General features: G+C 42.7%; 2 protein-coding genes across 5 annotated transcripts in view; one reads left to right on the top strand and one right to left on the bottom strand.

The window, feature by feature from the left end:
* Positions 1-15450, bottom strand: part of LOC144822660 (uncharacterized) — a 422286-nt gene that overhangs the window by 164693 nt on the left and 242143 nt on the right. The gene's annotated exons all lie outside the window — the stretch shown is intronic.
* The window catches only part of HECW2 (HECT, C2 and WW domain containing E3 ubiquitin protein ligase 2), a 1154081-nt gene that overhangs the window by 923988 nt on the left and 214643 nt on the right, over positions 1-15450 (top strand). For 2 of the 4 annotated variants that reach the window (XM_078680424.1, XM_078680423.1), the window contains exons 17-18: positions 7742-7825; positions 7944-8012. In XM_078680424.1, coding sequence (XP_078536550.1) covers positions 7742-7825; positions 7944-8012 — 153 coding nt within the window. The remainder of the gene's footprint in view (positions 1-7741; positions 7826-7943; positions 8013-15450) is intronic. The other 2 variants (XM_078680421.1, XM_078680420.1) reach the window with 1 other exon arrangement.

Here is a 15450-nt window from a genome sequence, read left to right as displayed (position 1 = left end):
TAGATGATTTTTTATAAATGTCGACCATTGTTACTTGAATCAAGTTTTTTTAATCATTGATTGTCGTATATACTGTTGTTTTTAAAAAAAAATTCATGTGTTGCATATCTTAATGGGTACTCCCTCCCTTTTTAGGTCGTATTTTATCATTTTTATGTTGCCTGGTGATTTGTGGACCATTTTTTCATGTTTGTGTACTTTTATGGTTTTTGTAAATTGAACCGAATAAAGTAATTCTTGAACTTGAACTTGATATCATCAGTGGGTCTCAGTGTTTTCTTGTGAATAAGGGCAGTATCTCTGGATATAGCATTTGCTTTAGTCATAGCAGCCTCAATAATGCTAACACTATATCCCCTAGCCAGGAACCTTTGCTTACTAGCCTCTTGAACCAGCTTACATTGGTTTTCTGTGCTGCATACCCGCCTGATTCTGAGCATTTCCCCGTAGGGGATGCTCCTTATCAGGTGGGGAGGATGATGACTCTTAGCATGCAGCACAGTATTGCCCGCAGTGGGTTTCCTGTACATAGTTGTTTCCAACTGGCCCTCATTCACTTCGATGGTAACATCCAGAAAATGGGCCTTGCTGTGACTAATTTCTGAGGTAAATGCCAAATTGTAATTGTTACAATTTAGTTTCTCGATGAACTGGGTAGCCTCTGTCTCTGTTTCCTGCCATATTAGAAAAACATCATTGATGTATCTATACCATCGTATGATGTTCTTCATGCAGACCTCATGGTGTTCGCCAAAGAGGACCTGTCTCTCCCAGTAGCCCATGTGCAGACAGGCATAACTGGGAGAAAAACAGGCCCCCATGGCGACACCCCTCACCTGTTGGTAATGTTGTTTGAGGAACATAAAATAGTTGTTATGAAGACAGAAGCTGATCATAGAAGTAAGCATTTTGTTATGTTCTAACAGTTCCATCGGTCTTTGCCCCATATAGAATTGTACCGCCCGTATCCCATCCACATGGACTATGCTGGTATATAGTGATGTAACATCTAAAGTTATCAACAAATATTCAGAACTCCATTCCACCTCTTTGATCTTTCTTAAGAAGTCACTCGAGTCCTGAATGTAGGATGGAAGCCCACAGACGTATTCCTGAAGGAAGGAGTCTACGTAGATTGTAGTCTTTTCTAACAATCCCCCACAAGCTGATATAATGGGTCTTCCCGGAGGCTTGATAACGTCTTTGTGGACTTTGGGGATGAGATAAAGAACTGGGGTGACCGGGTGGTCGTTTTTCAGGTATTTTAGCTCATCCATGCTGATAAGACCTGATGATCGCCAGCCCATCAGCATGGAATAAAACTCGGATTGAGCTTTCCTGACCACTCCCACGTCACAGTGTTTGTAGCAATTGTTGTCATTTAGTTGCTGGAGTGCTTCCTCCAGGTATAAACTTCTTGGCCACAACACAACATTCCCGCCCTTATCGGATTGGCGGACAATCATATTGTCATCTTTCTGGACTTTCCTCACGAGGTCAGAGTATATTTGGTTCTGCCTGTCTTTGTACTTGTTGGTTTTAAGTGTTTTGACATATAAGTCTTTAATCACCTTAGTAATTGCCTCGTGAAAGATATCAATATTGTCAAAAGTCATTAGAGGTGTAAAAGTTGACCGTGGTTTGAATTTGGATTGGCAATTCAAATTAGTGATGGGAATGTCTTGTCCGCTTTGTGAGATTGATTGTTCCAATCTCAGTGCCTCCAAATCTTGTAAAAGAGGTACATCATTAGCTGCTAATCCCATTCCAAGTGTGGTACTGTCTTGTCTCTCATGCCCTTTACGTGATTTGCTGCTAGAAAAATGTTTTCTTAGTTTCAACTTGTGTGTGAACTTAAATAGATCTATACGTGTCCTTGCATAGTTAAAATCACTCGGTGGGCAAAAAGAAAGGCCCATCGACAGGATGCGCAAATCAGAATCTGATAGTTTTGTAGGGGTAAGATTTAATACTGAGAGACCACTATACCAGGCTGTTGTTTCACCCATTACTTCTTGTTGTTCCATTTTTTGTTGTTTTGTTTTTTCCATTTTGGTTTGGCGCCTTGCGTTTGCTTTTCTTCGCTCTCTACGCCTGTGGTTGAGGTTTTTGTTTTTGATTGAGGCTTTACCCTGGGACGTAGAGTGTCGCGTCTGTCCTGTCGAACACAGTCCAGTTCCTGAGCCAGGGTAAGCCGGGTAAACCCCAACTGAGATCTATTCGCGCCAGCTTCTGATTCTGTGCCACTATCCATGTTGGAGCTTAATTCAGCATTTGATGAACTCTGAGATAGCCTAGAAGACAGGGTTAGATGGTTATCGTAGGATACCTGAGACAGGTTAGGTTTTGCAGCCTTAATTGCATCATATTTTCGCGCAAACGTGAAAATGCGCCCCTGTAGATAGTCATTCTTGTCTCTTTGAAACTTGTATTGTTTCCTCTTAATGATAATATCTTCCTCCTTCTGGACACGCACCAGCATTTCCCCTCTAAGTTTAGTGCACTCCGTTATTAAGTCCGCACCCAATCTGTCTATCTCCTCATTGAGTTCATCAATTAATGTTTGGATTTTTTTGCGGTCAGATTCCGCATAGCGAATCAAAATTTCCACAAGCCTACGAGAGGAATCAAGGTTACACTCGGCCCACTCCCTTAACATTTCCGGGTCTGGTTGTTCGTAGCTGGGGGCCAGCATAATTCTCAACCCTCGTGGGATGCGATTAACTTCCAAGTATCGACTCAAAGAGCGATGCTCCCACCACTTACGTGTGTGTTGACTACTGATGTAATATGAAATATGAAATTTCCATTACCACTAAAGCCCTCCCTTTGTCAGCTGATTGAAACATTATTTGTGGAATATCTGCCAGTGATTAAAGGGTACTTCATTATTTTATCAGATTTTTTGATGCTTTGGCATCAAATCTCACTGACATCAAATTGGTTTTTCACTAGCCTTTCGAATGAATCCAAGGTTTTGTGGGACACATGGAACTCGGAGTGCCAGGTTTTCGAAATTCCCCCCCTACCTGCCAGAACGCTTCGACCAATCGTAAAGGGGCGAACTGTTTGAAGATGTGGACAATGAGGAATAGTACACTCAGCGGCATTTGAAAAAGTCGATCCTGATGAAACGCGCCATGCCTGTGGTGTTCTAAAATAAAGCAAGTGTCCCTGGTACCCGCGTAGGCTCAATTCCTTTCAGCTGGAGGGAATATGGTATTAGATATTAATGTGCGGCCACAGTGCACGTGAGCACCCACCCCGCAAGCTGTCCGGCATTTTAGTGGCGTTTCTCTTGGTTTTTCCTCATGGACTGGGGTAATGCAGGACCGCCGCAGATCAAAGACTGTACCCATGCCTGAATTGGACCGTGACTTCACAGGAGGATTACACTTACTGAAGTAAGGATTCTTGGATGCAGCGCTGTTTCTGCAGTGAGGTGAGGGTCCAGGACTGCTGTTTTGTTCATTCCATTCACCATCGCAGGAAGGGAAAGGAGGAAGCAGTCTCTGCCCACTGGGGAGTACTTACGCTGACGGACTGCTTCAAAGGGAACTCGGAGTGCCGGGTTTTCGAAATTCTCCCTACCTGTCAGAACGCCTCGACCAATCGTAGAGGGACGAACTGTTTAAAGATGTGGACAATGAGGAATACTACACTCTGCGGCATTTGAAAAAGTCGATCCTGACGAAACGCGTCATGCCTGTGGTGTTCTAAAATAAAGCAAGTGTCTCTGGTACCCGCGTGGGCTCAATTCCTTTTGGCTGGAGGGAGTATGGTATTGGATATATATATATATGTATATATATATATATATGTAATATTAAATTTCCTTTACCACTAAAGCCCTCCCTTTGTCAGCTGATTGAAACATTATTTGTGGATTATCTGCCAGTGATTAAAGGGTACTTCATTATTTTATCAGATTTTTTGATGCTTTGGCATCAAATCTCACTGACTTCAAATTGGTTTTTCACTAGCCTTTCGAATGAATCCAAGGTTTTGTGGGACACAGGTGCCATGAATGTGCTTTTGGATTTTAACTCTTTATATTTGGGATGTTCTTGTGTCTGAATTTGAGATTCTGTGATACTGAAATATATCTCAACCATATGTTTCTCATAAACCTAAAAAAGACTATCTCAGTCTCCATTATATTACTTTGATAGGTGGGAATAAAAGAACTGCCTTTGTCCAATACCATCATTTGGAAAGGAGACAAATTCACTGAGGAGATATTAATGACTACGTTTTTAACTGGCTGCGAAGGTTACTCCTCTCTTTAGCTTGTTCTTTTTTCTGACATCTCCTTGTTTTTCAAAACTGTTTTCTGCTTTGTTATTGGCTGCTGGGTTGATGGCCAAGAAAGCCGATTTTGAAGGTTTCTGAGTCGGATCACTTATGGATGTTTTTTCTGTTTGTAATCCTTGACTCTGAATCGGTTGCCAATCTGGTGAAATATCTCCTTCTGCTGCCAAAGGTTCTTCAGAAAAGACAGTGGTAGTTTTTTTAATGGCGTCTCCTTTGAGAATAGACCACAGCCCAAGTGTACACCATGTCAAGTTTATAACCTATTGTATCCATTTTAAACTTTTTTGAGTTTTCGATCATACTTTTCTTTGTTGTAGCTGTCTAATTTCTTATTGATGTCTTCCAAGATTTTTTTCACTCGTCATTCAGAACTCTTCTGTCCAACTCAGATTTTAAGGTGTGCATTTACTCTTCCAATGATTTCAAAGCCTGTGATAACTCCTATATGATCAATAAAATCACATTGGGTGAGCATTTGTTGACAATTGGGTACAATCTTTCCATGAACTGTCTATTGGATTTACACATCATGGGTTTCAAAGCAATCCTTAATCCTCTTGGAATCCTTTTAACTTTATGATACTGAATGTCTACTAGCAAGCAACCTTTGATTAATCTCTTTCCAGGATAAGCATTCCAGTTGTTTAATGAGTTCTTTTGTGGTTCCTATTTCGGTTCTGTATTATCTTGTGTCCTCTATTAATGCGTACATTTCATTTGCTGCTGCTGGTGAACATCCCAAGAGCTGCACTTTCAAACAACATTGTTAAACTTAGGTGCGCTAATGTTGGAGATACTCGTCGTTTCACTACAAATAATGTACCATGTACTCGCCCCATATTCCTCAATAATTAACCATATGATAACAAAATGTGCCACACCAATTTTCCAGTACAATTCGTCAGTAAATACCATAATATAACTATCCCTGAAGCGCTCGGTTGATTAAGTAGAGCAGCGTGGTTTTCACCACATCAGTGCATCGATTGTGCTTTAGGATTTGGATATGTCCCCATCATGGTTCTCTCATGGGGAACTTTGTTTACGTAATGACATACTCTTCTTTCTTTTATTATTAGTTGTCGGCGTATTCACTATTATGCATGTTGAGCAAACCTGTTACGTTATTTACTGATGACTCGCACTGGAGAATTGTTGTGGCACATCGTGTTAGAGGGAGCCATGGACACATTGACAGCTTTTATTTATGTAAGATAATTGGTGTTTGCATTGTGATTCTTACGGTGCATATATACAGTAATAAAACTTTGTGTAGTTGGAATTATTTTTATAAGACATAAAAGATACCAAAGCTAATACAAAGATACAATTGGTGCTCATAGGGGTACACATAACAACCATATAACAATACAAATCACAGTGTAAATAAAAGCTAACACGACAGAGGAGATAAAAAATGCAGATATACTTCCATTTCCCTTCTGTTTAGGAAACCCAGAAAATATGTGTGTCTCTCTGATGTGGTTAGCTGGAGTTATAGATTTTTAAGGTGGCACAGCTTCTGACTGGACCCTTGGCTATCATTAACCCCACCACCCTTTGCCTGAACGAAGAGAGGCTATATGTGCAGAGTGAAAATGAGCATCTGCTGATCTCAATGACTAAACCAAGGCCTAGATGCTGTTTGAATTTTTCTTAAGCTAAGAGAAAATTAAGACTGTATCTAAAGCTAGACACTTATTTGGATGTCTCCTTACTCTAAGGCTGTTTGGACCCATTAACTTTGCCAGTGCTGGTTTGTTTACCTGTTTACTCTGTTTTCTTCTCTCTCAAATAATTGTTCTGCTTGTGCAAGGAGAGTACACATTATCTTATTTTGAAGTTTGAAATGTTATAAGATGTTAAAATACCTGATGAATTATTGCGAAGTTTTGAGTCTTCATTCCTTATCTGATCTGCACGTTTCAGAACCTTGGTAAATGAAATCCATCAAGCTTTGTGTTGTGAAAGTACTCTTTGTTCATGTGTCAATCTCTGCTCAGTTTCCAATGGAAACCACTTTTTCTTGTAAAATGCCTGAATGCCATTGATATTGAAACTGAGTATATAGAAACCACACAGATGATAGCTGACTGTTGTTCAAAGGGCTGCACTGATCAATTCACTAAATAGGATTCCAGGAAAGGAACTGAGAAGAGAGAAAAACAGGCGGTAGTACACCACCGGAAAAGAGTGTATGGAAAAAAAGGTTTCATGTGAGATCCAATGGGAGTTCGAAGTGTCTGCCATCTAAGCAAGGGCACTTTATTGTCCCAATGGCAGGTGTGTCCAACAGAGGTGTAAGAGGGACAGATTTTCAAGATAACCTACAGGAGATAAATGTACTTACAATGAATCCAAAAAGAGCTTGTTTAGTAGGTGGTTATCTTGAAATCTTGCAAAGATCCCGCCCTCGTGGACATATGTTGGACACCTCTCTTCTGGGGCCCTACATAAAGAGATTAACTCACGGGTACTGCCTCACATACCAAAAAGCAGGTTCTCTAGTGATTCATTAATGTGTAAGTTAATCTGTATTCACGCTGCCTTTCTGGCGTCGCAGAGAATTTTGAGAAATTGTAGGCAGTACAACAAATGTTTTCTAGGATTTTTTAAATGCATGGGGCTCACCAAGCAGTGTGTGTGTCGTATGTGACTCGTAGATTTGCGCATTCCACGTGCGTAAAGGCAAACCCTTCACCTGTCCAAGCCCATAGATCGATTTCTGCTGCGGAGGTTTCGAGACCTGTGGAAGCCACAAAGGTAGGTTTCAAACGCCCTGCTCTCTCTCTACAATGGGCTTGAAAGGCTACAACATGCTGCACAGCCAGCCAACTCCCTGGTGCATATGCCTTTGATCTGCTTCAGAGTACTTTCAGACACTGCACACTACTTATTACGCGGCACATGTGTTCCCCTCCACACCCACCCACCCCCGGGGGGTCCCACAGACACTGGCACGCGGCTGGCTGGGCGCGTGGCGCTGCAGCTCCGCGAGCTCACCGCCGTGTCCCCATCAGCGCAGGTGCGCGCGCCGCAGCTGGCAGCGGCGGGAGGGCACGTGCGCCACGGGCAGCTGCTCACGTTTGGAATAGCGATGCCTTCCCGCAGGGCCGGCGCTGCGGCTGCTTGGCATGCAGGGCCACGGCTGCCGTGAACTTCAGGCGCTGCTTTTCATTGGCTTCACGGCTGCTCCACTCGAGGCGGCCGGGTATCAATGAAGCTGCGGCAGGGGGAGCGTTCACACCGGAGCAGAGGCCATGTCCTGCCTCCTGTACTGCAGAGGCGCCAGCCCCGCACCTGGGCTCGGCGTGGGGCTCGCCTCCGAGCTGCGTCTCATCTACCCGCTGGCCTTCGCTGCCGCCCTGCTCTACATCTGCGCCTTGCTTCTCAAAGACATCCTGGCACTGTTTGTTTCCCCCCACAGGGAGAAGATCCAGTTCATCCGCTCGGAGGGGACGTCAGGCTTGGTGCGTCTGTCGGGGGATGCGGACCTCGTGATGCTCTTAAGGTAGGTGAGCGCTGCTTCTCTGACTGGTGGACTTCACTCAGCTTTTGTTTTGATCCAGCCTTCCCCGGGGGTCAGTGCATACCCTGTGCTACAATCGTCTCTCTCTATCTTCTCTCAGAGGTTTGCTGGTCCCCGCACCGAGCTCAGCATCTCATTGCAGAAGCACACTTGGCGCCCCTCATTCATGGTTAGTGTTTGTGCTTCTGAGTGATGTTGTTTGGGATTTCAGGGCGCACGTGACTCGAAACTGAGGCACAGATGTACACACGTGCCATAAAGTGGCGGGAGCGCTGATCAACTTTTAAATGCGACCGCCTCACCGAAGTCGCTTTACATCACGGAGCACCAACTCCCCTACCATTAAGGCAAAGCACTGATATGGGGCAGGAATAGTGCAAACGCTCATGGGATTAAGGTAGAGTCAGAGCTACTAGCATAACACGCATGGCATGGCTCCGGTGGACCCCTAGCGCCAAATGAAACTAGGCTCAAACAAGGACCATATATCCCTAAATGTAACATGTAATTGAAAGGAAATTACAATTTTTTAGGTGGTTTACCCTGGGACAGTGGCCTCCCATTGAAATTTGCACTGGAAGTTGTATCGCGAGTGCAAGTCTTGTGCAAATCGGTGCTGGTTCACCTTTCAGCCATATCTTGGCAAGAAAATAGCTTGTTACCACCAGTGCTGCCAATAGCTTCATCAGAGTGCAACTCTTGCTATTGTGGTGCACTATTTTTCCCCATTCATGCAGAATACCGTTGTACATTTTTACACATGAAACTTGGTAAATCAAACCCAAACGTTGCACAGGCTTTCAAGGCAAGATTAAATAGATCGCAGCAGCACAATTTTCCAGTACCATTTACACAAACATTGATTTCATTAGAGAGTGATGCAATTTTGCACTGGAATTTGGACTGCATAACTGATTTGCCATATGCTTTTTGCAAATGTCAATCAGTGCAGATTTTGCACTTACCCGTTTGTCAATATTTTTTTATGAAATTAGTGCAATCTATGTAGTGTAGCCCATGATGTAAGTATTCGGCCGCAAGTTACACTGTAAATTGGTAGTTTTCACTCTAGCTCTATGTAACATCTTATCATATAATACACACCCTTTACAATAACCAGTCAGTGACAGTGGTGAGAATGTATGTACTTGTTAGGGCTCAGCCAGCAACAGATGGAAGGGTTGATGGGCAGCCAAAACCCAGAACATCATACCCTACTCGGGACATTACACACTTGATTGTGGAACCCTCCCTGGAATTAGAAGTATAGTTTTGGCAAAGTTTTAATCCCAAAAGCGTATAATGTTGAATGATTGAAATAGCCATGGAACCACTAGAATTACAACGAAAATGCCTCATTTAGTGTCTCTTATACGAGCAATGATAACATTATTATAAACAAAGACAGAACTCGAAGAAATATTAGGCACTGATTTAGGGTTGGGTTGATTAGACTCTGATTTAGGTCTGCCTATAATGGAAAGTCCTCCAGAAAATTCAGAAAATCCAGAGGACATGATGCCCGCGGAATTTTCTCCACCATAGCAATAGTAAGGTGGAGGAAACCCTGCACTACTATTGCCTCTCACACACTGGTACAGACGTAACGCCACAGCACCACACCACACAGAAGAAAGACATTTTTAAGCCCACAGCCAGAAAAGATGAACTGATCTGAGACACTACATTGTCACCAAGGGCAGATGTCAACGAGAAGGGAAGGGTGATGCTTAGATATGAACATGTAATATTTGCATGATGAAGGATTACTTGCCAGCTAATTTTGAGATGAAAAACTGTTTTGTTCAAATAACGAGAAGAGTTGCAAGTGATCGAATTGCTTCTATTTCAGAACGGTGGATATGAGACTAACTAAAACTAACCAAATTTCTGCTCTTTGAGCTCTTCTTCCATTTCTTTTGATTTCAAAGAATTTTATTAATTTTTATAAACAAGTACATTAGCATTTCTGTTACGAGGTTAGCCAAATGTAGTTTGTATTGCAATGATTACAGGTACTTTGAGATATATGTTTAGCTAATCCCATCTACATTGTCTTGCTGGGAAATTGAGAGTCAGTTCTTGAGGTTGGACCAGGCCTGCTCACTCAACCTTTTAACTCTCAAAAGTGAAATGCATCCAGCAACATTTTCGTTCATTATTTGCTTTAAACATAAGTAGCGTGAACGCAGTCATACAGAACACCCTATTGCACTGCTTATCACTTCACACAAGTTGCATTTTCAAGCAGACTCTCTATGGGCCGTAGTACAGTGGGTGCAGGAATGCTGCATGTGATTCCTGCAGCAAGCAGCACTGCAGCTGCAGGTATCCCAGTTGTGGGAATACAGCACAATTATAAGACAGTTGCTGTAAAATGAGGAATAACATATAAGAGTAGGTGTTTCTGCTCCTAATTTAAGCATGTTATTTCACATTTGAGTATGTTTTCCACCTAGACATTTGAGCAGGTGCAATGTATGGATAAAAGACTCAGGAGCCATAGTATTCCCTTAATGCTTGCAATTCCTGATGCAGCTGTTAACTTGCATTGCCAGCCACTGTTGGAATATTGTGCCACTTTCAATCAGGCCTTAAGGCTTGGGCAACTGTTTCAGCTACCTTTTTCACATATGTTGAAAAGAAAGTATCCACCATTTCCCTACAACAGCGAGGCACAGTGTTTGTAGCTCTTGCTCTTCTGTTTACACTCTACATGTGTATCGTGTTCTGACTTATGGTGCCCTGTAAAGTGACACTTGAATATTGTCTGTCCTACACAGGGACTTTGTGTCTGTTATACCACGGTATGTTATGCTAAGTTATGTCACACAGCATTTATATAGCAAAACATTTGCAGTTTCAAAAACCTCCTGAACCCGTCGGCTGTGTAGGTGAGCAGTTTTATTGTCTAGGTTTCTTTGAGGTGAGCCTTCATACAGGGTTACTTTGCGCCTGTCATTGGTACAACGCCACTTGTATGGCACCGCAGCACTCAAATTATCAAGAGCAATTACAGTTGTGTCTATATGTTTAGACGGAGACTAAGTGGTTGTAGATTTATCCGAGTCAGAAGAGTTGAGTGTTGTACATGAGGTCCTGACAATGGTTTGCTCGCTTCACTGCAAACTTGCCTCTGCTTTTATGCATGCCTGTGTTTGTAGGGTATAGGAGAAGAATACACTGCCTGCAGCATTTATTTTGCATGCTTGATTGATGAATTGTTGCTTGGTGGATGGGCTGTCCTTTCCTTTATTGAAATGGTAGAGGACAGAACTGGTGCAGTAAATGAGAGGGCAATTCTTAGCCACCATGGGTCATTCTTTAGATAGTAATCCAAGGTATATTGAGGATCTAAAGTCAGGATAGGTGAAAGTGCTGTCTTTTCAGTTCATTTTTATTTTGTTCCAAGTTTTTCTGGCAAGCCAGAGTGAAAAACAAAGGTGGAACAGCCAACACGTGTTTCGCCTCTCCCACCCCCGTGGTGCATATGCCTGGGGCTTTTTTCAAGGCTGAGCATGCATACTATATGTGTGAATAAGGAGTGAGGGATAAGGCGAAATGTGAAGGGAGAGAGAGTGAGAAACAGAAGAAGCAGAGAATGACATTTGATATATAAAAGTAAAATTAAGGTTTAATAGGAGGACAAGAGGATCCATATCAAGGTCAATTCGAGTTTCAATGGCCATTTGCCACAACAGGGACCAACACAAAGGTTTGACCATACATTATGTAAACGTTCAGTGAATGGGCAGAAGAGCACAATAACACGATAAATAGCAGATGCCAGCCAAGTCCATCCAGGTGGCATTGAATTGTAGAAGAGAGCCTAAACATTGTAAGAGAAAGAAAAATTACAGTAGCCCAGAAAAGAACATAGGTCAATTGAAATGCAGCATCATAGAAAACCATTCACATTTACATTACAGCAATTCATTCATTGGTTGCATGGCTATATTAAATAGTTGATGCCCTATTTTGATTCAAATAGAAGTATTATATACTTAAAATTGATTTCTGATCACTTGCAATTTCTTAGTAATGGAACTAGACATCACAGGGGCATATCTGCTCGTGCGGATGTGCCCTCAGATGTAATATTATGCACCCTGCCTTAGGGCTCTAACGCCTGCTGTAGGGGCGACTTACATATAAAATATGCAGAGTACTTGGGGATTGAAAACAGGGAGTGGGCAATGTCATGTTTTCAGAAGGGCTTGCACCCTTTCACGCATCCTGTAATGCCAGTCAGTCTGCATGCAGTCTTTGTGGGGGCCCCTTTGGGTGGCATAATACATGATGCAGCCCATAGGAACCCTTCTTAGTACCCATGCCCTGGGTACCATAGTTACCATTTACCAAGGACTTACAGGGGAGCTAAAGTCCTTGTCAATTTATGTACAATTGAGCATGTTGCTGTTTTTAGGGAAAGAACACTGGCACTGGGGTGGGTTTAGCAGGAACCTTATGCACATCCAATCAAGAACATCAGTATCATTGACCAAAAAGTGGGGGCAACTTTGTTATAAGAGGGGCGCTTTCTTACACCAAAGCTGCTGGAGGATAGGCCATATCATTGAGGAACATTTCAGACACTTGACTTGAATCCATAGCACCAGCGCCTACTGATTCACACAGATTACAGCATTATTTGAGTTACTGGGTTCAAGAACTCTTGTAGATGGCTAGCTCTCAGGAAGTAACCAAGTTAGGATACAAAAAGCTGTGTTTGCTGCCTGCCTCTCATTGGCTTGTAAAATCAGCGACTAATTAGGCCACCAGGGTTTTCCACAGACAGCTGTGAAAATTAAAAATCTTTAACACTCTTGGTGTGTGTAGACCAGGTGTGTTACAAGTATCAAGATGGGCCTCTGCTGCATATGCCTTTGAAGATTGTCTAGACAGCAGCCAGTCACGCCCTGAAGGACAGAAATGATGCAAATCATTGACAAGTGCGTCTCTTTATCTAAAGATTGATCAGATAAGAAGGCATGTGAGCTGCAGCTGCACAATAGTGGCATACCACTGCTGTGTAGCTTATCCACATTGTTATATTTTATTGAAACTGCCCCTAATGTGTGGTGCTGAAGCGCTTGCCTACATGGGTAGCAAGCTATACTATATAGGGTGTGTGGTTGAGCATTCGTTGTCTTAGTCTTGGTCCTGTGTAGGAAGTGTTTCCATGTTGTGCATGATGACCACCGAGGAGTTATGGGGCATAACACTGAGCACTGAGAGTTTGGTATCCCTTGCAAGCAGGTCCATGGACATGAATTAATTAACGTCTCTGTCGCTGGAGACATCATTGATTGGTGCAATATGCAGCACTCTTTATATGGCTGTTAGGGTATTAAGACTATCAGAGAGTGTGGCAGTGCTCCCTCCCAAACCCATGGTTTCCTAGCCTTATTTGGATGTGGAGGGATTTTGTGGTTTTCCATCAATAGAACTTCATTTGGATGGGTGGTTGAATCCGTTAAGTCAGGGCCCGTCCGCCACCGTCACCACCACCGTCTTTCACTATGGCACTCGCGCCACCATACATAGGGCAGGGAGACCATCACTGTTTTTTATTTCCTGGTGACTGTCACAGTTTTTTTCCTTCCCGGTACAACTATGCGATACATGGGGGATCCAGGAAGGAAAATGTATAAATGCCCCAGCCTTGCAGACAGAAAACTCCAGGGATGTCGGGGGCTCATTTGTGAGATCCCTGCATCACTTTTGCTCCACGTAAAGTGGTACATGCATGATGCAGGGCTCTTTATATGATGCCATGAGCACATTCTATGAATAATTTATAGCCTCTCTTCTTTTGTTCTCTTCCTGTAATGTCCTGTACATTACATTGAATCCGGTTAAGATATTGTTTATTTGTGCTGTAACTACCCCAGTGGCGTAACGAACCTTGAGGGGGCCCCCCTGCAGGGTATGTGAAGGGGCCCCCTCCGGACTCAATCTAGAGCTCCCCAGCAGAAGTGCGGTGCTGACGGGGCCCCCTGGAGGGTGAAGTCCCCCCTCGCACCGCGGGGGCTGCAGGGGCCTGTGTTACGCCCCTGACCCAGATCTCAACTAGGTTTATGGGTTATACTCCTGTGGCTTAACCCCCATATTTATGAATTAAAGCACATTTGTCACCTTGGGAGCAAACACTGTTTTGCTAGCAGTTTGGACTTGGATAAACCAGTATCTTTCCGGACACTCTGAACCCAGTGATTAATGTCTGTAGAACAAGAGTAGGAGAAAAAGGAACAATTTCTGATGTAAAAAATAGACCTCTTGCTAGCGCTGCTACGCTCCTGCAACTGTTGATAACAAAGGATCCACTGAATATTAAAGTCAGGACTTCACTTTGCACAAGTTAAACAATTCCTACAGGAAACGGGAAGGGTGAAAAAACAAAATTGGGTAGTGACGAAAGTCACATTCAACACTGTTGGCACAGTTAATGGTTGAATTTGTTGAAATGTGGTAATGGTAATTCAATATGAACAAAAAGTAGCGACTTGGAAGCTCAGCCAAAAAATGGAAGACTGGGGTGTAGAGATTATTAGGCCCTCCAGAAAACCATACTCTTATTTTTGACCCAAGAAACTATAAATGTGTTTCGATGTTAGTTAGTATATGGGGTCTTGGTTATTTGAATGGCGTAAATGAATAGAACTCTACTGCAGTAGGATAAAAAATGGATTGAGCATGAATACTATTTTCTATGTAATCAAAGAAAAAGATATCTCTAGGGACTTATTTCGAGTTTGTCGGACTAGATTGGCAAAACTTGGCAGATATCCCATCCAATGTTTTATAACAGCCATAGACTATAACGCAGGAGTAATACCAGGGTCAGAATATCTGCCATGTCTGTAACAGAGTATTCTGTCCGCCAAATTCTAGAGAAAGCCCTTTTTGTAATGTATACAGCCGAGGCCCGTGCAGGTAAGAGCGGTGGAGCGGAGGTGCCGGGTTGGGGAGAGATTCGACAGACGACCACAAGGGAAAATTAAATAAATAATTATTTTACCCTCTTCTGTCGAAACACCCCCAGCCCCACAGATCTTACCTGCAAGGGCCGTGGCTGAATGTACAGAGATTAGAATGTACTGGTAGTATCTTACAGTCATACTATAATGTTCAAATACTGTAATGTGACAGTTCAAATACATCACAGGTTTCAAGAAATGCTACCAACATACTGATTGACTTTATTGTAGGGCACGTGAAAGTCTGTCTATAAGAAAGTGCATTTATGCAGAAGCCACCAGTGTTTTTCTATGTCTGGAGAATGTGATTCATCCTGTGTTTGACTTAGTGGTGGTCTTTTAACATTAGTAGTCACTAATTTCAATTTAGTTTGCAATCATCTGGGTTGCTTCTTACCGAAAATCCAGGTTCTTCTAGTACAGAAATGTGTTTCAACTAATATAGGTTATGGTTATACAAGATGTATATTGCACCATCAATGGAATCTTTATAATTGTACTTTCAGGAGAATGTCACCTGAGGGTGTTCACAGAAAACATAAGATGTTGTATGCTGTGGACCATGATTTAGGTGGCAAAGATGGTCACTTGATGGGGAAAGCAATACAATGTTTGGATCATGTTCTA

This window comes from Lissotriton helveticus, chromosome 3_1 (genome assembly GCF_964261635.1).
Source record: "Lissotriton helveticus chromosome 3_1, aLisHel1.1, whole genome shotgun sequence".
NCBI lineage: Eukaryota > Metazoa > Chordata > Amphibia > Caudata > Salamandridae > Lissotriton > Lissotriton helveticus.
Note: the sequence above shows the minus strand (reverse complement) of the source record. Positions and strands in the feature narration are given on the sequence as shown.